The 27,146-nt window shown below is 37.7% G+C and overlaps 1 protein-coding gene across 8 annotated transcripts in view; it reads left to right on the top strand.

Annotated features, from left to right (window-relative positions):
- The window catches only part of bbx (BBX high mobility group box domain containing), a 39,747-nt gene extending 12,725 nt beyond the window's left edge, over positions 1 to 27,022 (top strand). For 3 of the 8 annotated variants that reach the window (XM_082157172.1, XM_082157171.1, XM_082157173.1), the window contains 14 exons: positions 1,827 to 2,084; positions 2,884 to 3,085; positions 3,669 to 3,736; positions 8,744 to 8,824; positions 8,985 to 9,059; positions 9,201 to 9,278; positions 14,205 to 14,282; positions 16,684 to 17,548; positions 17,943 to 18,081; positions 18,947 to 19,095; positions 19,282 to 19,371; positions 19,741 to 19,929; positions 20,772 to 20,967; positions 21,059 to 27,022. In XM_082157172.1, coding sequence (XP_082013298.1) covers positions 1,827 to 2,084; positions 2,884 to 3,085; positions 3,669 to 3,736; positions 8,744 to 8,824; positions 8,985 to 9,059; positions 9,201 to 9,278; positions 14,205 to 14,282; positions 16,684 to 17,548; positions 17,943 to 18,081; positions 18,947 to 19,095; positions 19,282 to 19,371; positions 19,741 to 19,929; positions 20,772 to 20,967; positions 21,059 to 21,140 — 2,550 coding nt within the window. In that variant the 3' untranslated portion in view covers positions 21,141 to 27,022. The remainder of the gene's footprint in view (positions 1 to 1,826; positions 2,085 to 2,883; positions 3,086 to 3,668; positions 3,737 to 8,743; positions 8,825 to 8,984; positions 9,060 to 9,200; positions 9,279 to 14,204; positions 14,283 to 16,683; positions 17,549 to 17,942; positions 18,082 to 18,946; positions 19,096 to 19,281; positions 19,372 to 19,740; positions 19,930 to 20,771; positions 20,968 to 21,058) is intronic. The other 5 variants (XM_082157178.1, XM_082157175.1, XM_082157174.1 and 2 more) reach the window with 5 other exon arrangements.
- The last annotated feature ends 124 nt before the right edge of the window (positions 27,023 to 27,146 follow it).

Genomic DNA, 27,146 nt, shown 5'->3' with positions numbered 1-27,146 from the left:
TGTATGCTGGTGTACTTCTTCTAAACATTGACAAAATTAGATTTTAGATTTTATTTTTTATGTAAAAAATAAATTTCATATTTGAGACTTGTAAGATTTTTTTTAAATGTTTTTGAAAGAAGCCTCTTATGCTCACCAAGGCTGCATTTATTTAATCAAAAATACAATAAAAAGTGTAAGATTGTGAAATATTAAATATTAATATAGATGGCAAAGCTGAATTTTCAGCATCATTACTCCATCTTCAGTGTCACATGATCCTTCAGAAATCATTCTAATATGATGATTTGATGCTCAAGAAACATTTCTTATTATCCGTGTTGAAAACAGTTGTGCTGCTTAATATTTTTGTGGAAACCATGATATATTCAGGATTCTTTGAATAGAAATTTCAAAAGGACAGCATTTATTTGGATTAAAAATCTCTTGTAAATTATGAGTGTCTTTGCTGTCGCTTTTGGTCAGTTTAATACTTCTTTGAAGAATAAATTTATGTCTTTAAAAAAGATCTTACTGAACCCAAACTTTTGAATGAATATTGAGAGCTAAATAGACTCTTTACGATGACAATAATCAATAGCAATAGCTTGTAGCAAATCATGGTTCATTAGAAATTTTAGCTGGGTTAAAAAAGGTATTAAAAATACACATGCCATTTCCATCCAATCTGTTTCAGTTTCAGTTTCAGAAATGCATCATACAGCAAAAAACAAAGCAGCTTCATATTGTCTTTAATGTTGCATCATTGTTGAATCATTGGACTGTCAGGCTCAGTCAGATTTGTAGGATATACTACTACCATTTTGTAGCTTTGCAACACTAACTGTAATTTTTGCAGTTTCCATCCGTCCCTGCTAGAAAGTTTGCATATTTAATGAAAGAAAAATGCTCTCTTGACATTGTTTTAATTTATAATACATGTAAAACAGCAGTAACAACAAAAGTATGTCTATTTGGAATGATCATGAGCCAAAAGGAAGGACAAAAAACCGAACTACCTTGGGTAGTTTCCTTGTTATTCAAATTCTGTTTGCAAACTCTGGAGGTTCATGAGGAAACTGAAGTGGGTTCATCATGAGTTGACGAAAAGCTGATAATTAAGTAAATTATAAAAAAGGAATTTTTTTAAATAGATTTAAAATAAAAACATGGCTGAAAAAAAAATAAAAAACCACTTTGGGAATCGCTTGGTTAATGTGAAGGGATCCATAGGAATGCATTGTTTTATTTTAAAGGGTTATTTCACCCAAAAAAAATTTATTCTATCATCATTTACTCACCTTCATGTCGTTCCAAATCCGTAAGACTTTCATTCATCTTTGAAATCTGAGAGCTTTCTCTCCCTCCATAGACTGCTAGGGAACTACCACTTTGATGCTTCAAAAAGTTCATAAAAAGATTGTAAAACTAATCCATATGAATTGAATGGGTTTGTCAACATTTTCTGAAGAGACTCGATTGCTTTATATGATGAACAGATGAAATTCACATATAAAAATGTATCATTGCGCACATCAGTTAGGTAAACGGAAGCTCAAGCATGTTTGCTTGACGTGCGAGAACCATTGAGGTTTGTTCTCACGCATCAAGCAAGTACGGCTGAGCTTCTGTTTATGTTATGTTATGTTATGTTATGAAAGTCTTTCGCTTTGGAAAAGCGAGTAAGTGATGACAGAATTTTCATTTTTGGCTGAACTAACCCTTTAATATCGTTCTATGGTGAAATATTGGTTGTTAAACTTGGTGTAGCTTTCTCCACTGTTGCTGTTGAAACTGACCAGATCCTTGCATGTCTCTTTCCACTTTTTCCCCACTTTTCGCCCCAGGAGCCGGTGTTATGTACAGAGAGCGTAGCTCAGGAAGGAGTGTGTGGCGGGATAGAAGATGACAGTGAAGAATACTCTTCTGAGCAGCGGGCTCGCCGGCCCATGAATGCCTTTCTGCTGTTCTGCAAACGCCACCGCTCGCTGGTCCGACAGGAGCATCCGCGACTAGACAACCGGGGGGCCACTAAGATTCTGGCAGACTGGTGGGCCGTACTGGACCCCAAAGAAAAACAGAAGTACACCGACATGGCTAAGGAGGTAAAAAGGAGGCAGACCACACACAATAAGTCCCTTGTTTTATTTATTTTTGTAGTACCTTGTAACCAATCACCTACGTGCTAGCGGGCTTTAGCATATCATTAACTATGACCGCTCTGAAACAGTGAAGTCTCAAGAGAAGCCAGGTTATCCTGGTATATTTTTCTGTTGATATGTAAAATCGGGTAGATTTAGCAATATAGTGGGTGTATGATGTATATTACGATGATATGATGAACTATGTATCTTTCTCCACTGACGTTCTAAATTATTCAAAGCTTTTCTAAGGATACTGAGGCAGCGGTCAGACTCTGAGATGGCGAACAGGAACATGGTTCATGTAACATTAGCAACACACTATTAGCTGTTTGATAACATAGTCAAGCAAAAGGCTAATATTAATAACCGTTATGTGTCCGATGTTGAAAGGGCGATAGCATTGTGCAGCGTTTACCTCAGTAAGTTGACCAAGTGAATGTAATGACCAAGAGTGTAGAGTTACGTTTAAGTTATTTTAAGATGAGTTTCAAGGGATAAAATTATTGACTACAGGGGGACTTTAAACAATTATCTAACATACAATTACCTTTAAAAGTTGCTCATTTTTGAAAGCCGCATGAAAAGCTGTTCGTTTTTAACTCTTTAAAGATAGCAAGAAAAAAACATATGAACAGGCTTATCTGTTGTTAGAAAGGATGAGAAAAATCACAACGGCTGATGTTAATCTTACTGTAAGTTAACACGTTTAAATCTATTATTTGATAATGTTTTTGATAATTATATGTTCTTTCTGACACAGTACAAGGATGCGTTCATGAAAGCTAACCCTGGTTACAAATGGTGTCCTGCCACCAACAAGCCGGTAAAGAGTCCTTCCCACTCTGTGAGTAACTCCCGCAAGAAGGTCTGGTCTCTTCCCTCCAACCCTAATAAAGATCCTTCAGTTGCCAAAAAACAGGCCAAAACTGACAGCACACCCCAGCTCAACTTCGCCATGGCTGGTAGGAACAATACAAGCACCTGAATATGTACACGCATGCACTACTGTTCAAAAGTTTGGGGTTGGTAAGATTTTAAAATAAGTTTTTATTATTTAAATTTAAAATAAAATTGTTCTATTTGAATGTAGTTTTGAAAAGTAACTTCCTGTGATGGCAAAGCTGAATTTTCAGCATAATTACTCCAGTCGACAGTGTCACATGATCCTTCAGAAATCATTCTAATATGCTGATTTGGTGATCAAGAAACATTTCTTATTATTATCAATGTTTAAAACAGCTGAGCTACTTAATTAAGTTTTTTGGAAACCGTGATCATTTTTTCAGGATTCTTTGATGAATAGAAAGTTTAAAAGAACAGCATTTATTTGAAATAGAAATCTTTTGTAACATAATAAATGTCTGATCAATTTAATGCATCTTCGCTAAATAAAAGTGTTAATTGCTTACAATTTTTTTTTTACAATCTTATGAAACCCCTAACTTTTGAACAGTAGTGTACATATTCCTTCACTTCATTTCATGTCACTTGGTTTAACTGTATTGTCGAACATTTCTTAATGTCTTTTTAATGCTGTGTTTATAGATCCCAATAAGATGGGGGGCCTAAGCATGCTGCTGTTAGCCGGGGAGCACGCGCTGACCGCCAGAGAGGTACAGCAACATCATTTTAATACGTATGAAAATAACCTCTCAGCATAAAGTACCACATTTGAGTTCATTTGCAGATCAGAACAGCATCTGAAAAACACAAATACACCACAATAATAACATTTAGAAAAGATTACAGTGTAATTGCACATGTTAATATACAGATTAGTAGTAGGAGCACAGTGTAACCACAGTCGAGTTAAATGAGGTTTTAAAACCAGGAACACAAAGAGGGCTCTAGATGAGAATAACAGTTATTAGTCTAGATCTATGTCCTCATATCTTGATGTGATTGAGACAAATCTGCATCATTCTGTACTCACGGCAGACCTCTGATATAATGAGCACATGATCAGTGCTCACGTAAATAGATTGTGACAGGCCCATCTCCACGGATACAGCAGCCGAAGCGGCCTGTGACTAAACAGACTGGGATGACTGTTTTGGGCCCCAAACTGGGTTTGTGTGCCATTAGGAGGTGCATAGACTTCATAAATTGTAGAGCTTTATGAGGCGTTCGAGACGTCAGGCTAATGTGTGTGTGTGATTCAGGGATGCGAGCTGTTTGTGTGTGTTCCTGTGGGTTCCTCAGACTCTCACCCCTGTTAATCCTCTGTAAATTCCATTTTGCTGCCACTAAGTGATCCTAATTGCCTTCGGCGCAGTGCATTTGTCACTGAACAGGGCCACGGGAGGTTAATACAAAACAAAAGGCAGCGCCTCCATGTTTTGCAGACAAATACATCAAATGTTTAGTCCTTTTTAAGGAACAAGGCTGAATCATTTCTACCTGTTGTCTGTCTGTAATGTTTGACCAGGATTTGTCTTCTAAATCTCTCTGTTGTCAAACACAATCTCACACACGGGTTGATCCAGAGTAACTGTGCCTGGCATTAGTGCACTGCAAGTCGTTCCAAGTGAAAAGTCACTGCTAAATTAAGAGTAACACCATGTCGACGTTGCTTTGTGTTGACGGACGTCTCTTTTTTTTTTTTTTTTTCTGCAAAGCTACACCTGCTACTTTATTTTCCCAGTTTGCCTAAGATCATGAAGTAATGCCATTAGGGGTGTAACGGTTCACAAAATTCACGGTTCGGTTCGATACGATACACTTGTGTCACTGTTCGGTACGGTTCGGTTCGGTACGTTTTCCATAGGCTACAGCAAAAATAAATAAATGCCAGAGAAATTTCCTTGAATTAAATTTTTTTTAATTATTATTTTATTTAATGAAACTAACATCATAAAGTATGATTATTTTTTTTTATAAAAATTTTTTTGTTGCTTTTTTTACTGAGCAAGAATGGAGCTATACTTGACTCTTCTTATGAGCATATAAAACAAAACAGCTCCTTGGACAAAATGAAATGTAATATTGTAGTAGTAGGCTAGTTATAAACAAAGGTTTATTTTAGTTCAGATTAACATTTGAGGGCAGCAATTGTATTCATAATGTCAAAATAAAACAGACGTAATGTTACTTGAAAGCATTATAGCCCACTATTCCTGACAAACTTCCATACCTTGCAGTTAGTGTTACTACAGCAAATCCATTCCACGGTGAATGTTGCTGATCTGTGGACACCGGCCAGTTCATTCATGGCACGATGTTTCTTCCTGGTTTCCACGTCAGCGCTGTTTGATCCGTTAATAACATAGAAATGTGCATGTTTCTCACTAGATCTCACAGCGATGTTATTACTTCAGTGGCGAATTCAAAAAGCATTTGAAATTCAAATGCTTTCTTTACTGGTCTGGATCCCTTAGCGCTGCGTGGTATTGCTTGATCAGGCTCGCGCATAGGGCTCGCGAGTCCCGCTTCACAGGTCAAAACTGATAAACGGTCCACACGAACACAATAAGAGTAGCTCAGTTTCGTTCCTTGCTTTGTATTTGCCAGTTGATGTTGTGGTCGCGCCAGCCTCTATGAGCGCGCTTGCCACCCGCGACGCGCCTTCATTTGAAATAACGAAATTTTGGTCGGCAGAAAAAATGGTCCAACGAACCATTCGGTACGTAATGTGTACCGAAAACCGAACCGAAAGCCTCGTACCGAACGCGTATCGTTACACCTAGGGCTGGGATAAACGATTATTTTTTAAACGATTAATCTAGCGATTATTTTTTCGATGCATCGATTAATCTAACGATTCATTTTTCCAGTCCGATTCGATTTCGATTCGATTATCGATTATCTCCCCAATCCCCATGAATTGACTAATAGCAATTTATACATGTTAATTTACATATCTGAATGAAAAAAACATGAATTCCTTAACATTGCAATATATGTTTATTGCTCTTAAAATTCCAAAATAAAAGACTATACAAGTGCATAGTAATGCATTCTTAGTCAGAGGTAGCATTCAATAAAACCTTAAAGCCTTGAAAACACATAGCTTACTGAAACAAGCTTACTGAACACATAGGGCCTAGCTTACTGAAAAAAAGTTCTTCTTTCAGATGAAAATAACAACAACTTGATGTCTAGCATTCAATAAAAAAATAAAAAGGTCACCCAAAATACTTGTTTAGAGCAATTGAAAGAATACAGTAACCTATACAGTAATAAATGGAACATTATTGTAAAGTGTTACCGATTTGTTATACACTGATTCAGACGTCTCGTGAGTTCAGTGTTGGACAGATCAGTTGTTTTAACCATTAATTAAAGTGAATCGGTTCAAATGAGTCATTAGTTCGCGAATCGGACGTGTCATTAGTGGACCTGTAGCCTACGGCAAGCGTTGTGTGATTATCCCGGCAGTTTATTGTTTACCACAATTCACACTCCGCGGTAATTCAAAAATCTCCGAATGCTCCACGTGAAACTTTGGTCTTACGCCCTTTTTCTATCGTGTCTAATGATTTTGATTAATATGCACGAGGGAGAGAGAGCAAGACAGCGCTCGTGTTGTTTGAAGACGGTGAGTGCGCGCGCGCGCAGCCGGGGCTCTCTCTCGTACTTATATGCGCCCTGTCAAGCGCAGTCAGTCATTCTATTCTACATCACTCACCGATCAAATAAGGCTTTGGCGGCCGCCCCAAAAAAATTCAATACAGGAAAACCCCTGGATTGGTTATACTGTTGGATAGAATGATGGCCATCGCGTATCAGCGCACATAAGGAACACACTGTGAAGTAATTTGCACACGTTTTTTAGAGAAATGAAAACAGGTCGACGAATCGACGCGCATATTTTGCGTCGACGTATTTTTTGCGTCGACGTCATCGATGACTTCGCCGCGTTGTCCCAGCCCTAGTTACACCCCTAAATGCCATGTCTGTGAATTAGGGTTGGGAATCCCCCAAAAAATCGATTGCAATCGGTCAGGAATCGGATTCTTGGCTAAAATAAACAAAATTATTCCGCTTGTCGATTCCTGTGCGCGCATTGTAATGTGGTTTTAAACCATTAAAGCACAAGAAGACGCGAGAGAACTCAAGTCGGCACGAGTGCACTGTTTTCTGTGCTGGGCACATCCAGAGAGCGCACAGAAAGCCGCCTCTCATATGGTGCATGAATACTGAATTGATTTCTCTTTCACATCTTCTTGCGCTTGAACGGACAAATACACACAAAAATTGTCAAAATAGCCTCGTAAACACAGGCGGTTATGTCTTAAGTAAACACAAACAGTTGAGAAAGAAAATGCATTTGTAACACTAACAGTATATTGGATCAGTGCATTAGCTCTTAAAGTGACAACAGCCTAATAAACCTGCTGCCATCTGTGTCTTTAATGTTAATCAAAGAACAAAATCAAAATAAAATCACTCAATAATCTTGACTGAATAACTTTAGTAATTTTAATAAGGATTAATCTATATTTTATTTATAAAAGAAAACAATGCAGTGTAATTTTACATTTGATTTTAATTTCTGTAGTTTAAGTTGTATTTTTTATTTGCTAATTTGCTTATTTGTTCTAATTGTATTACTGACTTTAATGTTTGAAATTTATATTAGTTAATCTAGTCTATTAGCTAGTTGTTCTTTAGGCTGCTCATTTTTGTTAATGGTATTCAACTGCAACAAAGCTTTGCAAAAAGACACAGAATAAATATGTTTGATATCTAAATATTAGATTTTTTTTTTATACCATATTGTAATCGAGAAGAAGCAGAATCAATAAGCAGAATCAGAATTGGAATCAAAATAGCTGAAAAGCAATTGATACCCAACCCTACTGTGAATTGATTTCTATTAATTTAATACAGTAGGCTTTATATTCAAATATGTTTTGACTGTTACATAAAAAAATGCACGGCAGTAATATATATATATATATATATTGCATAAAATGAATTAATTACATAATAGGAATAGGAATAATTGATGATAGGAATAATTAATGATTGTGAAATTAGGGTTAGGGTTGTGAAATTGTGAAAAGTGAATTGATTTCTGACTATTCATTAAATTCAACATTTAAATAACTTTTAACCATTATATCAAAGCCAGTTCATGTTTCTAGGCCTACAAATGTATACATTTTTGTTTCTAAATTTGTGCAATATGTAACCATATGTAGCAAATATATTATATTATTTCATTTATTTATTTATTTATTTATTTATTTAATGTACAATGTATTATTTAATATATTTTAAATATATTATATTAAAATATGTTATATATTAAATATAATTGAAAAACAGTATAATTATAATAATCTTTATTTAAAATACTTATTTTTAAAATCACATTGAATGCAAAGTATACATAATTATTTACCTGTTTTACTGTGCTGATGTCTACAGTAGTTTCTGAGGTGACATGCAACAAGTTTCCAGTGTAGACACCTCAAGCTGTCACATTGTCACTTCCTGTTTAGACAATGTAATTGATGGGTATTTTTTTTTTTTATTGAATCTACCTTTGGCTTTTCCATCAAGCTGTCAACAGAGGGAGGTGTTGAGTTGTAAATGTCAGTGTTGATTCAAGATTGTTTACATTTATGGCTTTGTTCTACTTTACTGATTTCATGTTCATGCTTTCATTTTAGATTTCCTCCAGCTCTTCCCAGACTGGATGCACAGAAGTTGCTAAGCACACTGGGAAATCAGCCCTTTTCCAGCTGGCTGAGGTGAGACCACCTGAAGACTTGTCAGTTCTTAACAACAGACCCTTAAAAACCTCCTTAGCAGGGAGACGTCTCAGATATGGATGGTTGGCTGTGTGCGTCTAAATGACTTGCTTAATGATCTGAATGCATTTTGTTGACACTCTTTACTTTTTCTCATTAGATTTCTTCCAGTCCAGTGCAGCCTGCTGGAGGAAGTAAGAACGCTGAGGACACAAGCTCTCTCACACACGTAGAGGTGAGTGACAGTGAAGTATAGTTTTGGACACCTTAAGTATAACAAGTGCTACAGTAATGTGGAAGGTTTTGGTTGTCTTGTGAGGTTAAAATGACATCCCATTCCCAGCACTCATTTGGTTTGCTTTAATGTCCTTCTTAGGCCTCTGGACCATCCCAGCCAAGCTCACCAGACCTGCCCAAGAGTTGTGTTAAATCACCCCTGTTTCAGCTGGCTGAGGTACAGTTATAATAAACTCTCTCCTAGAAACTCCATTTCCAACCCCCCACTGTCCATCCCACCCTGAATGTCATGTGGCCCACCTTACATGTTAGAGCTGGAGCTAATCCTGCTCCATCGAGCTTATTCTTAAAGCTACAATAAGTACTTTTTTTCGCCGCTAGGGATCGAAAACCTCTTACAATAACAAAGGCGTAGATTGACGCAGTGAATAAGCAGAATCATGGACCTTGTCGTCATGCCGATAGATCTAATAATATTTATGGATGAGTGAATACATGACTGTGGTATGAAGCAGGTCGTGATTGCTAATTAGAGACCGATATCAGCGCCGCACATGAGTCCTGCGGATATAAAGGAATAAGGACATTTCATTCTACCGAACTACACGCAAGTGCTGAATAATACTCACACCGGTCAGTTTATTAGACAAATGAAACGTGTGAGGTAACGCAGCGCTGTTTCACTTGGTCTACTCTTATCACACTAAACTGTATTTGTGTATTGAAAGTTATGATGTTATTCTATGTGTTAGTTTGTTGGCTGTATGAGACTAGCAGGAAGCTAGATCAACATTAGAATAACATACTGATCATATTCTAACATTTCATCATGTTGAGCTTTAACATTTGATTCGTTTTATGTACATTTGCTCACCTGTCTAATAAAGTACATGCAAGAGCGGCGTCTCTGTCAAGTCCAAGTTTGTCGCGGACGTGGATCTCTCGCCGTCTCAAACGCCGCGCTGATATTGATCCTCGTTTTATTTCTCCCTTTGTCCCAAAGTCTGCTTGCCATGGTCCATAATGTTTGAACAAAACGACAACAGCGTGAGCGTGCCGCTAAACATTACGCAGTTGTCCATGTCTGTCGCCATGGTTACTAAGGCAGTACAAGCGGAAACCAGGGATAGCGCAGATATTACGTCATCGACAGGCAACAAGTTACATGGGACGGGCACTATTTAAAATTGTGAATTTCTTTTAATTTAGAAATTCTTGGAAACATTTAGTATAATGTAAGCACACAATTGAAAGAAATATATTACACTGTGCAAGTGGTTTTTGGATATTTTGATACAAAATTCTTTCATATTGTACCTTTAAATGCATTTTGGGGTGTTCACATTGACTGCAATTTATTTGGCAACAAAAGTAAAAAAAGTTATTTATTTGCTGAATTTATACAGAACATTTAATTGAGGTACGTTAAAAAAAATATCTAAACAAGAATAACATTTTCCTTCAAACGCACTGTGAATATTTTATAAATCATACGTAAAATATTTTATTTTTACAAAAAATAAACAAAAAATAATTTAGTTTTGTTATCAAATACTTATACCGGAAATCTTAGCTAAAAACCTTCTGCCTTTTTACTCCACAACTGTCTTTAGTTGTTTGTTTGGTTTCAATTAGTAAGCAAATATTCTGCAGTCAATGACCACAGCAAAAACCCTCAGTAACCCCTCCTGGATTTCCAGTTTGTTTTCAGCACTTCTCATTATCATCATCGTTAACTGGAAAGAGCTGATCAGAGTCAGCTGATTTCATTTGGTTTGAAGAATTTGAGTAGTTTGCATTTAAACAGTGGCACAAAACGTGACCGCATGTGACACATGAGGGTGGTTGTATTAGGAAGTGTTGTAGTAATTAAAATAAAGCTGAAATAAAATAAAATGTAATACATTTTAGATGAAAAGCTTAAAATACTTAAATGGAGATTGTAAATGTTGACTTGGCCATTAACTGATAAGTTGAATTACTAAATAGACAAATAAAATAAATGTAAGGCTATATAGAAATGTTAAAAATAATAAAGTATTATTAAAATATTACATATAAAACAAGAAATATAAAAATTAAAGCAGCAAAATTACTAAAAATTAAAATACAAACAAAAAATTTATATGAAAATGAAATGAAACTAAAAGCTAAGCCTAATTCAGAATATATATACAACTATAACAGCATATGCATAATAGTAAAATAACACTGCTATTGGGCAGTGAACATTAATTTAAGTTTTTTAATGAATATTTCTTCTGACAGAATTAAAAAATTCCATACATTGAATAAGGGTCTCAACAAGTCATATAGAAACCAGAGTATCATAAGCCGCTTTCCGACCGGAGGAACCTTTTCACAGTTCCTAGCACTATTGCGGGAAGTACCCGGATGTTGGCGTGTTCGCACCGCAGGAACTAGGAACTAATTTAGCTCCTACTTCAGAGTAGGGTCTAAACCAGCACTATAGGAACTACTCGTGACGTTAGTGTACGCTGATGACCGAACGCACGCAAAACACCAGCACCTGCCATTTTTAAAACAGCTATATGTAAACACACAGATTATAGCCTATATATTTACTCCAGAAACTAGATACAAACATGGAAAAACAGTGATAGATGGGCCTCTAAACCTTTATGCTGAAGAGAAAATCCAACGCAACTTTCAGGGGACCAAGTCAATGATTATGTATTTCTCCTCAGCTAGCAACACTGGACATCAACCACACGGCATAGGCTAATAACTTTTTTTTCATATACTGTGTACGTTCTATAACAATTCTATCTAATAACATGTTAAACAGTACTGTTAGACAGACCGCTAACTAATGAACACAGAATGCGAGCATTGTTTGCTCTGGCGTTCTCAGCGCCGTCAAAATAAAGGTCCGTCGCTCCGTCAAAATAAAAGTCGCCGTGCTTACGTCACTCCCTTACCCCTCCTACCAGTTCCTATGGCCACTTGGCCAGTGCGAACGCAAACAGCAAAACCGAGTTTGGGGGAGAGTAGTTCATAGAACTGTTTAGAAGTGGACAGTTCCTATAACTAAGTTCCTGTAACTACTTGGTCGGAAAGCGGCTATAGAGATAGGGATCTTTTGACTTTGGCCAGTAAGCATCTAACAACAACACCCTAGATACACCCTGGCAACCACCCTGAACACTGTAACACCATGGCGGCGAGTTTTGCATGTTCAAGCTCCTCTCACGTTTTCATTAGAACATGTAAAAAATGTTTTAAAATGCCTTTTACTTAAATACAATTTAAAATGTATTTTACTTGAATGCCATTACAGCATTGTGTAGGGGTGTAACAGTACATGTATTCATCCCGAACTGTCACAGTGCGAACGTCACATTTCGGTGCATACAGTCAGACAAAGAATACAGTCAGTCACAGGCGATCCAAACCCCAATCCAGATGGGGGCGTGCGGTAAGGCAACACTCTTTGCTAACCGCCATAACAGGATAAAGAGCAGAAGAAGAGACGATCTATGCACTAACCCAAACCAAGAGTTTAGATGGCATGCAAGAGTTTCCATACATTTGTTGTGATGCACTCCACTAACTTAACAGAAAAGGAAACCAGGACGGCAGAAAGCGGCATCCCGTTTGTTTTCTTTATTTTTCAAAAGCACAATGTATTGTTTTATTGTGTGTGTGTACACAAATAAAAATAGACCCTTTTCAGTTTCGAATGATGTCTTGCTCTTACCTGTATGAGCATAAATGACAGAGTATTTTAAGTTGTTTCCGCTGTTCTACTAAGACAAAATCCTTTGGCATTGTGCCGATATGTGTCGTGGAAGCCGAGTGATGAAATACGCGTGTCCTGGGAAGCCTCAGGTGCCGCTTCACTCGCTTTCCTCGTGGAAAGGTGAAGCGGGCTCTTTTTCTACTTCTCGCTCATCTTTCCGTGATTTCTTGATAGAGCGTAATATTGAAATTTGTGCATCCGCCATTCACCGCATGTTAATGAACTCTCACGCTCAAAGAAAAAAGTTTTATTTTTCATTATTCTATTTATTTTGTACTTTTAGAACACGAGATGCTTTTCAGTTTGTAGCTGATTATTTATTTATTTATTTATTTATTTATTTATTTATTTATCAGCCCTAAAAAAAATTACCTGTACAAGAGTGCATTTTGTTTACAGCTTAATAGACTAAAGGACCGAATGTACGAACCACCTCAGGGGGGACTAATGGTGCCTTCACGTGCTATGGTAATTATGGTAAATACCAAAAGCCGACGTGGAAAATGCACATGAACACCCACTCATGTGGTATTTTCCACTGGGCAGCTCGTAGAATATTTTGATGCACGAGTTGCCGAGATGAGATGACCTTTGACCTTTTCAAAATGGCGGAGAGCAACGCAAGAGTCGTGAATAACTAAACGTTTTTTGCTACTGTTAGCGGATAGTTTTTGTAGCCTATAAAATGTTGTCATTAACAATTGTAATATAAGGCGTTAACACTCAGTGTCAGTTTTAAAAATACCGTTATGGTTTGGTGTTACCTACCCAGAGCAGATGCTAGCTAGCAGTCAAGGAGCCTCCTAGTAATGAGCGATCAGGCAATTTACTCGAGTGAATGTATTTTGTCTGTAGTGTACGCCAGCGACACCATGATTTACTGACTTAAGCAATCTAAAATTGTTTTAGCCAAATAACAGGTCTGGATCTGTGAGTCCAATTTTTTTACCTACATTACGACAACTAAAGCACTTGAACACAACACACTGGTAAATACCAGTTCACAAGTGGAAAATATCATCTTTTCCATAGCACGTGAAGGCACCATAAATGTCGCTAGGTGGAGCAAACTGTAATTTGCACTACTGTCTGTTTAAAATTTATAAAAAAAGAAACCTAGCTTTGGGGATTTGTTGCTTTTTCCTGTTGTACCAAACTCATATCAAACCGTGACCCCCAAAACCGAGGTACGTACCAAACCATGACGTCTGTTTGCTGTTACACCCCTAGCATTGTGATTTTACCTAGAATCCTCCTTAATAAATGAGCAGTATAAATTTTTCCCTTAACAAACTCCATATGTCTATGTATATTCCTCTTTGTGGGTGAATAATGCGCTTGTTATTGGTCTGAATATGCATGTTTGGTTTGTCTCTGTAGCAGATCTCCTCCAGTAGGTCTCAGTCAGCATCTGAGGGGAGGCAGTGCGGCCAGTCGGCTCTTTTCCAGCTCGCTGAGGTACATCACCAACCCACAATCACTGCCCCGGGTTACACAGACACAAGACTGGGGATGAATCTTATGCTACATACAGTATTTGATGTTATAGTGCAGAATTAAAGCTCAGTGAGGCAGTGGCTGGTGTTGACCGGTTGGCATGGACTATGGCAGGCAATGTTATGTAATAAATCCTTGGACAGTTTTGATGCGTATGCTGCCACCTGGTGGGTGTTTATATTTTTAAGTTAACAAAATTGACCCTAGTATTTACTTAAATACATGTTCCTACTTTGAATGATTCATCAGTACACATTTCCCAAAAATGTTAATGTAAAAATCAAAATGTACAAAAAAAGAGAGAGAGAGAAAAAAAAGATTTAATAACATTTATACCTCAATATAATATAAATAAAAATAATATCATATTTATTTTTAAATATTAATATTTGTTTTTTTATTATTTAACAAATTTATAAAAGTGTTTGATTTGATTTAATTTACAAATATTTTTAAAGCAAGATTTTTAAACATTCTACCAATTGAACACGTATTTTAGAAGTGTCTTCTGAAAATGAGTTTTAATATGTTTAAAACAAATTTTCCATAAGATATTAATTGGACTAATTAGGCTTAACCCTAACCCAGTAAGCACCCTAGCAACTGCACAGCAACACCCTGGCAACCATCCATTTTATCAAAATGTTCTAAAATAACTTGAAACAACAGATTGCTTAATTTGTATACTTCTCCTTTAATAAATGTATAGTAATTTATAAAAAATGTATTTTTTGATTGATTTTATTTTCTAAATTGAAATTATATTTAGATTTTAAATCTATATTATTTTAAAATATTATTTAATTATTATATTATAAATTTTTTTTTCAATTTTTCTATTTTAAAGGCAGGGTAGGTAGGATTTTTCATTCCAAATTTGTTTAAACTGTCTTTATATACCAATACATAATTAAAATGTAAGTACTCTGAAAAAGAGAGTATAAAAATCGAGTGTCTGTAGACCTCTCACGACTGTTGTAAACACAGCTAATTATTTCCATTCACTCCCACCCCCTCCCTTCTGAGCTCCTTCCAAAGCCACGCCCCCAAAACACATGAACGCGCGACGCCAACGCCAAATGCTCAGGCTCAGCTGGAAGACGCATTTATTTACCTGAGACGAGTGGAGAGGAAGGAGCGCAGTGCATGTAGTGACATCATGTCAGAATCACATGTAATAAAATACCTAACTTTATCACTATAAATATAAACAAATAAGATGGCTTTTAGTACTCACTATCAAGCTAGCATATCGATACTGGTAAAGTTTAAAATATGTTTTGTTTGAATCGGTAACGAGCTATATTTATAGGTAACGAGCTATATTTATAAGGCAAAGCTAAAAACAGGCTGCATTGATGCACGTTTTTCCATTACCATCAGTTACACTGTGATGAAGGTGAATTTCGTGTAAGATTCATAACATATACGGTGTTTTGCATGTAAGAGTTTCCATGATGAAAACATTGTTGACTCTGATGAGGACTAACGTTACACTCCGGAGACAAGTACCGCATCGTCGGTTCGAGGACAGGTCTGGGGTCGAGGGAGAAGCAGAGGAGGTCGTTCAAGAGTGCGGGCATACATGGGCAGATCTTGTAGCAACAGGGGTGGTAGTGGTAGCCATGGTTGCGAGAGAGAGTGACAGTCGCCCAAACCAATCAATTGTTTCGTCCCGAATGGAAATAATGAGCTGTGTTTATTGCAGATTAAAAGGTCTACAGTCACTCGATTTTTATACTCTCTTTTTCAGAGCACTTACATTTTAATTATGTATTGGTATATGAAGACAGTTTAAACAAATTTGAAAAAAAGTTTTTTAGAAAAATCCTACCTACCCTACCTTTAAAGTAAACAATACACCAGTTGAACACTTGTATTAAAAACGATTTGATGAAAAGAAGTTTAAATGTCTTAGTATCTTTCAGTACCATGTTTAAAGTACCATGATTACATTTTTTATATTATAATTTTATTATTAAAGCAGGTACAAATTATACCATTTGAGCAAGTATTAAAAAAAATACGATTTTAAGGATTTGCTGAAAATGAGTTTTATATCTTATGAAAATAATAATGTTTAAAATACTGAATAGGAATTTAATTTGTGATAATGTAGAAACTACTTTTCATCATTCAGAAATGACTAATAGATCGAATTAAAGGCCCTACATTTTTTTTCCCAATTTAATAAGCTTAGTTTCACTTGGCAACATGTCACATTATGAGTAAAATGAGGAACGGCCTTCAGGCAGCTGATATGTTGCATGATATCTAATAGCTTGTAAGACATGAATATCCATGCCAGAGGTCATTTTTATCACAAAGCTCCATAACCTGATGTCCTTCTTTGTTTATATAGATGTGTTTGGCCTCTGAGGCTGAGAAGATAGAAGCTCGATCCTCCCAGCCCTCTGGTGGTTCCTCCTCTCTCTGTGCTCAGCACAGCTCAGTTAGCACAGCCATCCCAGACCACGAAGAGCAGCGGGACGCTCCAGAACCTCCTCTCACCACATCTTCATCCTCTACCTCCGGCTCCACCTCATCCTCCCCTACTGACGCCATCCCATCTGACATCAGCCCTAGTAAGACGCAGAAGAAGAAGAAAAAGAAGAAAGAAAATAAAGAGTCTGACGAAAATCCTCCATCGCCCAAAAAGGCGAAGAAGCGCCAGTCGTCTGAGTCGGACCTGGACAGCGTAATGTTCACCATTGAAGCGGTCGCAAAAGGTACTTGGGGCTCAGAAGAGACACCCAAGAAGAAAGCTCGTCCCTCAGAGAGTGAAAGCAGCCCCTCTACGGACCAATCTCCATCTGTGAAGAAGAAAAAGTCTAAACCGAAAAAACAGCTCAAGTTAAAAGACGACGCCACAGAAGAAGAGGAAGAAGGGGACGAAGAGGCTAATAAGCCACAGGATGTAGAAATGAAAACTGAGGAAGCTCCTTTGACCCCTAAAGCTGAGTGTGAGAATGAACCAGACTTGGAGGTGGAGCCCCCTAGTGGCGTGGAGGACATGGAACCACACTGCTCTCCTCTGCAGCCAACAGAACTGGAGGAGAAAGACACAGACACCAAACCACCTCAAACCACACAGGAAGATAAAGACCTGGAGGTTAAGCCAGAGAATTGTGGGTCCAGGAAGTCTGAGCGAAGCTGTAAAGGAGCGCTTTATAAGACTCTGGTGTCCGAAGGGATGCTCACATCACTGAGAGCAAATGTTGATAGAGGTAACGTGCTCACACACTCCTCCCACAGGTTATTTTCCTGTTAGTTGATTATGTCATACTGACTGGATTTGAAACGCATTGCCCACTAGTTCCAGCTGATCATGTGGAGCAAATAGTAGCATGGAAAAAAAACATACTTCCTTAATATATTTATCGCCCACATGCTATTATGCAGAAATGACAACACTAAAAAAAAGTGTTTAAATTGTGCTTTACGAGTACCATTTCAATGACTTCTTTGAAATGTGTTAAACTTATCTCATACTGAATATCATTTAGAATTTTCAGTTAATGTGATTCAGTTGGCCATTATCTCATTATCTCATCTCATAAAAACATTTGATTTGACAATGAATGAAAAATGTGCTGTTTGGGCTGTTGGTCTGTTTTCTAGGGAAAAGAGGTTCAATGCGAGGCAGTGTGTCCGATCATGAGGGTGGCTGGAATGATGAAAGCTGGGGATTTTCTCAAGCTGCTACCAGCAACCCCAAAAAGCTGAAGAAGTCCAAGTCTAAAGAGGAAACCACCCCGGGGTGAGCTGTACTTTCTCCCATCACAGCACTGAATCTGCTTGGAAATAGTGATTAATCTCCTGCAGAGGAGTTTTTTGATTGGGGATGCAACTACCAACTATTTTAATAATGGAATTTTTTTCCAGATTAATGTAAATGGGTGAAGACATGCTTTTTTCGGCGTTAAATAATGGCACAAATGCCAGTCAACTGACTACCACAAACCTTAGTCAATCATGTTGCTTGATTTATTTAAATACTCTCCTCTCATAAATGTTGCGTATGAAAGGGAAACTCCTATGCAATAACATCAGTCACAAAAATAACTGTGTCCATGCCATTTCACCGCTAATTTCTCCCTGTATGTCTTTACTAAATCCTGACAGTAGGTTTTTAATGCCAAAAGAGGGTTTGCGCTGGTGCAAGCTGTTAGTAAATCTGGCACAAAATAATTACAAATTTGTTGCCGACTATTTTTATTTTTTATTTTTTGATTAGTTGCAGTCTTGTTCACCATTGACTATAGATTGATTGTCAATGATATTGGTTGAATCAGTACATTTGATGATGATCATAGATTTTCTTTTTCAATCAGGTTAATTATCTAAAAATATTTGAAACATCTCAAAAGCTGTCATTTTTCTGTGGTTTAGGATAGCTTGGTAACTAGATAGTTTAAGGAATTTTGTACTTTTCACTCATACTCATATTTGCCATTCCATGATCATAGTATTCAGAGTATCATAGTTTACCAAAGTAAAAGTGTTTAAGAACATTCCATCGTGTTTGTGCAAGATTGAAGTCGGTTTGTCTAGAAGACTTTGAATCCAGGTGAGCAGATTTTGCACACATATTGCTAATGTTTTTCTGTGTATAAAACTCACAGACTAGGAAAGCTTGAAGAGGAGTTCGAGAAAAAGTTCAACAGCTTACCGCAGTACAGCCCCCTGACATTTGACAAAAAGAGTGTGGCTGTCACCAAGAAGAAAAAAACCAGTACATCCAGCCCTCCTGAACCACCCAAACCTTGCAAGGGTGAGTGCACTGCACATATGGAAACTAACTAATCCTCCTGGCCCACCACACTCATTTCCTCATTTGCTTACTTTATTAGGAAGTAGTCATCTCATGTTCAGAATGACATGACTTCCACCTAACATAGCATGCTGTGTTGTTTTTTGTTTTGTTTTTTGTTTTCTGTTTTATTGCTTTTGAAATTAGGTTCATCTTCATCTCAGAAAAAGACCTTATTCCACAAGATAGTGAACAAGTACAAACACAGGAAGGAGAAATCCAGTGCCGCAGACAAAGGTGACAGCCATTAGAAACTGTTCTGAAATCAGCTTCATTCTCTGTTCAGACAGCAAGAGTGTGTGCACTAGTGTTGGAAACTCTGCCTGCGTGGTTCTGGTTGTTTGTCCGTGGTTTTGCCCAGTGTGTCTCAGTATTTCCTGCTGCATAGCAGGGAACGCTGTCAAATCTAGGTCACAGTACACTCTAGTTATCTTAAAGGGGCACACGTGTAACAGTTATTTAAATACTTTGATGTAGCCTGTTGTGGTGTAGTACAAGTGGCTCAAGCTAAATTAAATATTGTATCCTAAAGCACCAATTATTGTCAGGATTTCTGCATTAGGACTTCCAGGGCTCAGTCTTGACATATTTCATGTGTTCTTTTAGACATCGCCACACCTGACCCCATGGTTACAGAATCAAGTCCAGTGAAGTCGAGCAGTCCGTGTGTGTCTCCCTCTCCTGAACCCCAGAAGGTTCTGGACACACCTGTGGGCAGTCAGAAAAGGAAGGCCAGGAAGAGTAAAATCACACACTTGGTGCGAACGGCCGATGGACGAGTGTCTCCTGCTGAGGGTGAGCCGAACCAGTTTCCTGTTACCGTTTCATTTATGATTTCTAAACTCCTTCAACAAACACCCTGCACCAATTTATTTCAATGTACACTACTGTTCAAAAGTGTTTTTTTTTTTTTTTTTTTTTTTTTTGCAAATTGAGGCTGCATTTATTTGCAATATAAAATAAAGCAATATTGTTATATTATAAAATAACATTTATTTTATAATGTAAATGATGTATTATATTTTTTATGTAAATTATTCCTGTGATGGCAATTACTCCAGTCTTCAGTGTCACATGATTTTTAAGAATTCTAATATACTTATTTAGTGCTCAAGAAGCATTTCTTATTATTGTTATTATTATTGTATTATTGACCTGCATTTTTTCAGGGTTCTTTGAGGAATAGAAAGTTCAAAAGAACAGCATTTATTTGAAATAGAAATCTTTTGTAACATAAATGTCTTTATAGTAAATTATTATTATTGTTGTTGTATTTGTGTATATATACATTAGCTACTGATGCCAATGTAGAAATGCGCTATTTGCATAAATATTTGTCACATATGTATACCGCAACCATAAGTGTCCGACAATAGAAGGTTACTAAGATAAAATGATCCACATTAATCTAGCCACATCATCTCAACATGATGCAACTTCCTCATGTAGAAATAAATAGCTTGTTTATGCCATTTCTGTGACTGGATTCTTCATATCATGTGACATGTGAGTGTGCATCTCTGAAAACATACTGGAATTGTTAGTCTATGCTGTCCTGCCAACAAAAGAAGATTGGGGGGAGGGGGGGAGCATATTTGTATAAAAGTCTAAAATTCTTTGATTTTTCTCTGTTGCAGCAGAAGACAAATCTAAGGATCAGACCAAGAATCAGGATGAAAAGCCATTCACTCAAGAGACATTATGCAATAGCGGGGTCTGCTACAATGACCCCAGATCAGCGGAAGTGGACGAGCCAGATACGTCCGGTGGCCTCCCGGCCTTCTTCAGCTTAGCTGCTCTCGCTGAGGTTGCAGCCATGGAGAACGTGCACAGGTAGATGGGACACCCTGCAAACTCATGGGCGTGATGATGTGTGTGTGTGTGTGTGTGTGTGTTGATGATAAAGCCTGCGTGTTTGTTCCAGAGCCCAGCGTGCTGTGAGCATCCCCACTGAAGGTCAAGTGAAGGACATGGCTCCTGTGCTGATTTCCTGCGCGGACCAGTGAGGCCTCGGCCTGGCTCGGGACGGGTTTAGTCCGGACTGGGCTTATGTACAGACATGCTGGGGCCTTATTCTTGACTCTCGGCCCCTGACGCCGAGGATTTAGAGCGAACGAGAGCGAGAGAGACTGGAAAGGGATGAGGGAAGCTTTGAGACGGATGAAGATGTTTTATCCCAGAAGCCTTCACCTTACACCCAACCCCACCCTCCCTCCCTCCCTCTCACCCCCTCAGGGCCCTGGGGGAGCCAATTCTGGTCCCTAAGCCTGTTTCCTCTGGTGGCTCCGGACCAGTTATCTGATTTTTACAATCTGCAAGAAATGGCTACTATTTTAAGGTCAAGTTTTGCCTACAAAAAGTGCATTTGAAGCAAGTGCTCCCTCTTTGTCTTTCTCTATCTTTCTTGTTTCTGTTTAGCTTCATTGCACAAACGTCTTTCTCACACAGCAGTGTACATCTTCTCTCGATCAGAGGAACGTTTTGTGGCTTCCTGCCCCCTTTTACTGCTCTGAATCTTATGAAGAGAGAGAGAATGAGTGTTTTCTGACTGCTCAACCTCAGCCTCATACCTCACAAACCTGTTCAGATTTTTTCTCTGCACAGAAGCACCACCTTCACCTTCACAATGCACAGTCAATGCCTAGATGCCTCTTTATTTCAAGCAATGACCCTCAATATGTCTGGTGCCTCTATAGATGAGAGTTAGTCAGAGATAAACCACCTGTTATTCTATCACAAACAGCAGCGCTGTGTGGGAAGCCAGGTGTTTGCACAAGACGCGCTGCGGTTGCAGGCATAATGACGAGCAGGGTCCAAAATTAGCATTGGTCAGCATTGAATATTTATATATATATGCTACAGTTCAAAAGTGTGCGGTCGGTTTTGACAAAGGTGTCATATGCTCAGCAAGGATGCATTTATTTGATCAAAAATACAGTAAAAACAGTAATATTGTGAAATATTATTACAATTTCAAATAAATTAAATTTTGTATTTCAATATATTTTAAAATGTAATTTATTCCTGTGATGCAAAGCTGAATTTTCAGCATCATTATGCCAATCTTCAGTCTCACATGATCCCTCAGAAATCTTTCTAATATGCTGATTTGCTGCCCAAGAAACATTTCTTATTATTATCTATGTTAAAAACAGTTGTACTGCTTAATATTTTTGTGGAAAATGTGATACTTTTTTACTCGATTCTTTGATTAATAAAAAGTTAACATAACATAACATAATTTATTTGAAAGAAATCATATGATCAATTTAATGCAACTTTGCTGAAAAAAAATATTAAAAGTATTCATTTCTTTATAAAAATCTTCCTGACCCCAAACTTTTGAAAGGTTGTGTATATTCTAAAAAATAATAACAGTACATATATATTTATAATTTTCCCCTATATTGTTTTATAATGGAAACTAAAGTTTGTTATGAGTAATTAATATTTCTGCCTAGCAATTTGCATTAACCGTTGGCAGTTGTTGCAAAGAGTTTATTTTAGACCTTGCCTACAAGTGTTTCTGACTGAATCACCCGATGGAAAGTCAGTCGAATCCTTTTATATTGTGACACCCCTCTGCGCTCTTCTCTGACATACACAGCTATAAATGAGTTCGTTATCAGAGCAGTATGGCGATACTTGAATGAAAAAAAAATGCATTTTATGTCAATACTTGACCTTACCGCAGTGTGTAGCGTCTTGCTGGCTAATCCAAAAGAGTGCTACTCCTCTCTAATATAGTTTAATAATAGACACTGCACTAATTTTTAGCTACCGTAGACGATGCTTGTAGTTGTCTTTGGCTTCCGTTGTAATAGCGAATTTTGTTTTGTGTTTGTTTTATTCTCAAATTAGCTTTTGTATCATCACTGAGATACTCAGCCCTGGTTTTCTTCTTGTACCTGAGGCTGTAGACGCCATTCCAACTCAAAGTTTTGCTGATTCTGTCCATTCCTCCAAGCACACGGTGTGAGAGAGTTGGAGAGGAAAAGAAAACAGGGTTTGACGTAGAAGAGAAAAGAGTTTTTCTCTTTCTCTCTCTCTCACACTCACACACACACACACACACACACACACACACACACACACACACACACACACACACACACACACTCATACACTCACACACTCACACCTTGAATTGTGGGAGTCAACATAGCATATTATTCTGCTATGTGCACATCCTGTGTTTAGGCACTTGTGAGTCAGACACCTCCAGGGTCATCTTTAGGTTGTCAAACAAGATTACGTGCTTTGTATCAGCGACACATTGGAAAAAAATCATGTTCTTAGTTTTTTTCGTTTTTTTTATCTTGTAAAAATATCTAAATAATTCTTAAAACAAGATCAATTTATCTGAGAAGCAGAATTGTGTAAGATAAGATTTTTTTTTTTTTTTTTTTTTTTTTAAACAAACCTATCAATTTTGTTAGATGTTAACCAGAAAAGTAAGAAAATTAAGATTATTTCAAGATTAGTGTTCAAGTTCAGTGATTCTTTCTGTCGGTCATTATGCCAGTGGTGAAAAGCCAGTTTCATTTTGTTTAGTTATGAGGAAGTTGTGAATCATCATTTACATGATCAAAACCAGCCTTATTATCATTCATTAAAATGTGAGTGCCTAAAAATCTACTGAAACTCTTCGGAACGGTTTTATCATGGAGTCATGGAGCTGAATGTGAATGATTCAACTACTTAACAGATTCGTTCAAAAACACAGATTCGTTCAATTGTCTTTAGCAGTTCTGCTTCTCGAGTAAAATTGTTTTCAGGATGTTTCGATATTTTACTGGAAAACAATATGAATTTTGCAGTGCACATCAGTTCCCTGTGTTCTCGGGCTGGTTCGAACCTCAGACTCTTCTTCCCGAAACCCTCCTGAGGTCGCAGGGAGCCTAGATTAGACAAATGAAGGAATTCTATAAGCCAGATCACAGGTTTAAAAGCCACACACTCTTTCACTGTTACAGTCAAGCTTTTTCCGTTTTAATAAGACGATTGATGTTTTTTTGTTCGTTTTGCTTTTAGAGTCACCGGTTTTTCTTCTATAAATGATATTGTCTGTGAATTTATGAACTTATAACTAATAAGGTTTTTGTACTCCTTCGAAATACTGTATTTAATTTGTTCTCCCTAGAACACCTTCTGTAGGGCGCTGTTTTTCCTCGCTTCGTTCGTAACATTTCGTTTAGAAACCTCAGCCTTTCCTGAGGTGTGCTCTACTGGATCGAGACTGTTGTCAAAAGCTCATATACAAATATCTGTGTATATATACCTATGCTTACCTGTTAAGCCAACAAGCACTGATAAAGAATGCAGCGCCTCTAGACGTTTAGTTCCTGCTTACTGACGCGCACGTGCGAGGCAACTGCATATGGCCTACGTCTGGCGGGCGCGAGATCTGTGTTTGAATGTCCCCCTTTCCTGTTATTTATACAATAGAGGCATTTACTCCAAGCCAAGGGTTTAAACCTCAGTGTATTTTAAGTAATAGAGAGCTTGTAGGCTGTAATTGTGCCTGAGGCAGTCGTGAGACATATTGATGATGTTTACCTGAAAAATCAGGACCTAATCACTTTTATAAGTGTGATTTTATTAAGCTAATTTTATAAATCACCTGTAAGGCCCTTGCTTGTAAAACTTTAAAAGTGTATAGTAAAAAATAATAATTATAAATCAAGAATAAGACGACGCTAAACCTCCTGCTCAGCTGTTTTGAATCAGTTGATTGTCATTATGGACGATTTGAATTGTATCAATCAGTAATCTGATCGTGAATTATCCTCTCTTCGGCTTAAACCTTAGTCAGAGTGGATGCCTTGTTTAATTTTATGCTAATGTTTCCACCCTGACTAATGGTGCGGTCACATTGCGTGCAAAATTGAGTCATTACTATAAGAATCTGCGTGTCTTTCACGCCTGTTCCAGCTGGTCAGATGACTTCACCGTGCTGACCAACAGAAAGCTGCTTGGTTTAAAAGTGACTTGTGTGTGAGCAGTGCTTCATGCGTCTCTTTTTTACACACCAAATTTAGCTGAAATGTCGCCAATGTGACCGCATTGGAAAATGATCTGTTTCCTCAAAGGACGGTATATCATAATTTACGCTCCTCACCCGAGTCCCATGTTTGTTGTTGACAGGAAGTTACTCTAAGATGTCTTCCCTCGCGCACAATGCGCCTCGGACGCAATTTTAAGTTCTTCCCGGCGATCAGGAGACGTGTCGTACGCGCGTCGTTCTCTCAGACATTTGCCAAAGAAAAGCGAAAATAGTCTGTAAGGGAAATTTCATGATGCAGAGAGCCAGGCTTTATCCGTCTTCAGGTTTTCAAATGTATTTTATCAGCACAACTAATTCTTCTAATCTTTTCTGACGGTTTTTCCTCTGAATGAACCTGCAGTGAGAGTGGTGTGCAAAATGTTGGCACCTTTTTAATGCCTATTTTAGAAAGACAATATTTGCACCTTAAACCCATACCAAAACAACATCATGTTTTTAAAAGGGATTGTTCACCCAAAAAAGTTTAAGTCTGTCATCACGTGCTCACCCTTCGTGTCGTTTCAATATCTGCATGATTTTGAGGAACACAAAAGATGATGTTTAGCAGAATGTTCAGGTTGCACTCCTCAATAATTAAAGCGAGTGTAAAAAAAGTCATAAAAACACCATAAAAGTGGTTCGTATGACTCTCATTCAAGTCTTCTGAAGCCATATAATAGTTTTGTGTGGAGAAAAGACTAATTTAAGTCATTACTGGATACTTTTGTGGTGCTTTTTTTGGGTCACCATTCATTCTTTGTACAGAAAAATGCAATGTGTAAGTCTCTTTTTGTGGTCTACGGATTTGGAACGACATGACGATGAGAAAAGGGTTCCAGAATTATATTTTTGTGCGAACTAGCCCCATAAAGATTGATCTCCCCATCTCGCCAGTGTCCCCTCATGATTGTCATTCTTAATCGTAACCTCTCGTGCATATCGTGTATTTTAAAAATCTTCATTGCTAGCGAGAATTATTATGCGTTGAATGATAACACGGCTTAATTGAATCGTCCCCCCGCATGATGCATCTTTAGAATCTGATCCCATCCCATGATGCCCCCGTCATGATCGTTCACCCCACTTTTTTCTATTTAGAAGATGCCTCTTAGCAAAATGCCTCTATGAAACAGAAATTCCTATATTAGCTATAAAGATTATAATATTACCCTTTTGTGCTAGATTGTCTCTTGAATGTAATGGATTTTGTACCTGTATTTTTCTAATTCCAATCCAGTCTTTCTGTATGCGGTGGCTTTATATGGAGGAATTGTAGGCTGCTTCCTTACAGTACCTGAATAATTTGTAAAAACTTCCAGTCATCCTCAAGACACACACCCTGACCTCCGTCATATCTGACATCAAATAACCTTCGCTTTTACACATTTAGACCTGAAACGTGCAATATCAGCGATCATGGATATCAGTTGCCAAACCTTCCTCGTTCCACCTTCTCAACTCGTTTCGAGTCTTAATAACCTTAAATATGCACCCCGTCAATGATGAGGATTTTCTCTGCTCTGTACAAGAATGTACGTTCATGGCTTTAGATGCAGTTGTGGCGCCGTCTTTTTAAACGCTTACCCGAGATCCTGTTCTTGATTCCTCTAAGGAGTTTATACTTGTGTGCTTGATCTGATTATTGTCACTAGTACTGTATGATGCAATGTATGGATCTGATTGTTACAGCCCAGTTGTTGATGCAGCCTTGCCTTACTGACCCCCTGCGTAGAGAGAGGGACCCCTTTGCCATTGCCCTTCTCACTGAGTCTTATGTCATAACACTGTCTGCTGACGCAAATGTTATTCTTTAAACACCTATTAAAGTAACATACATATGAATCTGTTTGCTGTCTTCCTTTCACGTCATGATAGATCTCAGGGTAGGTCTAATCTCACAAGAATCCCTTTCAATCTGAAAAAGTAGGTTTAGACAATAGATTTTTGATTAGTATAACTAAAACTG

This window comes from Leuciscus leuciscus (assembly GCF_965113295.1).
Source record: "Leuciscus leuciscus genome assembly, chromosome: 24".
In the NCBI taxonomy this organism is placed as follows: Eukaryota; Metazoa; Chordata; class Actinopteri; order Cypriniformes; family Leuciscidae; genus Leuciscus; species Leuciscus leuciscus.
Note: the sequence above shows the minus strand (reverse complement) of the source record. Positions and strands in the feature narration are given on the sequence as shown.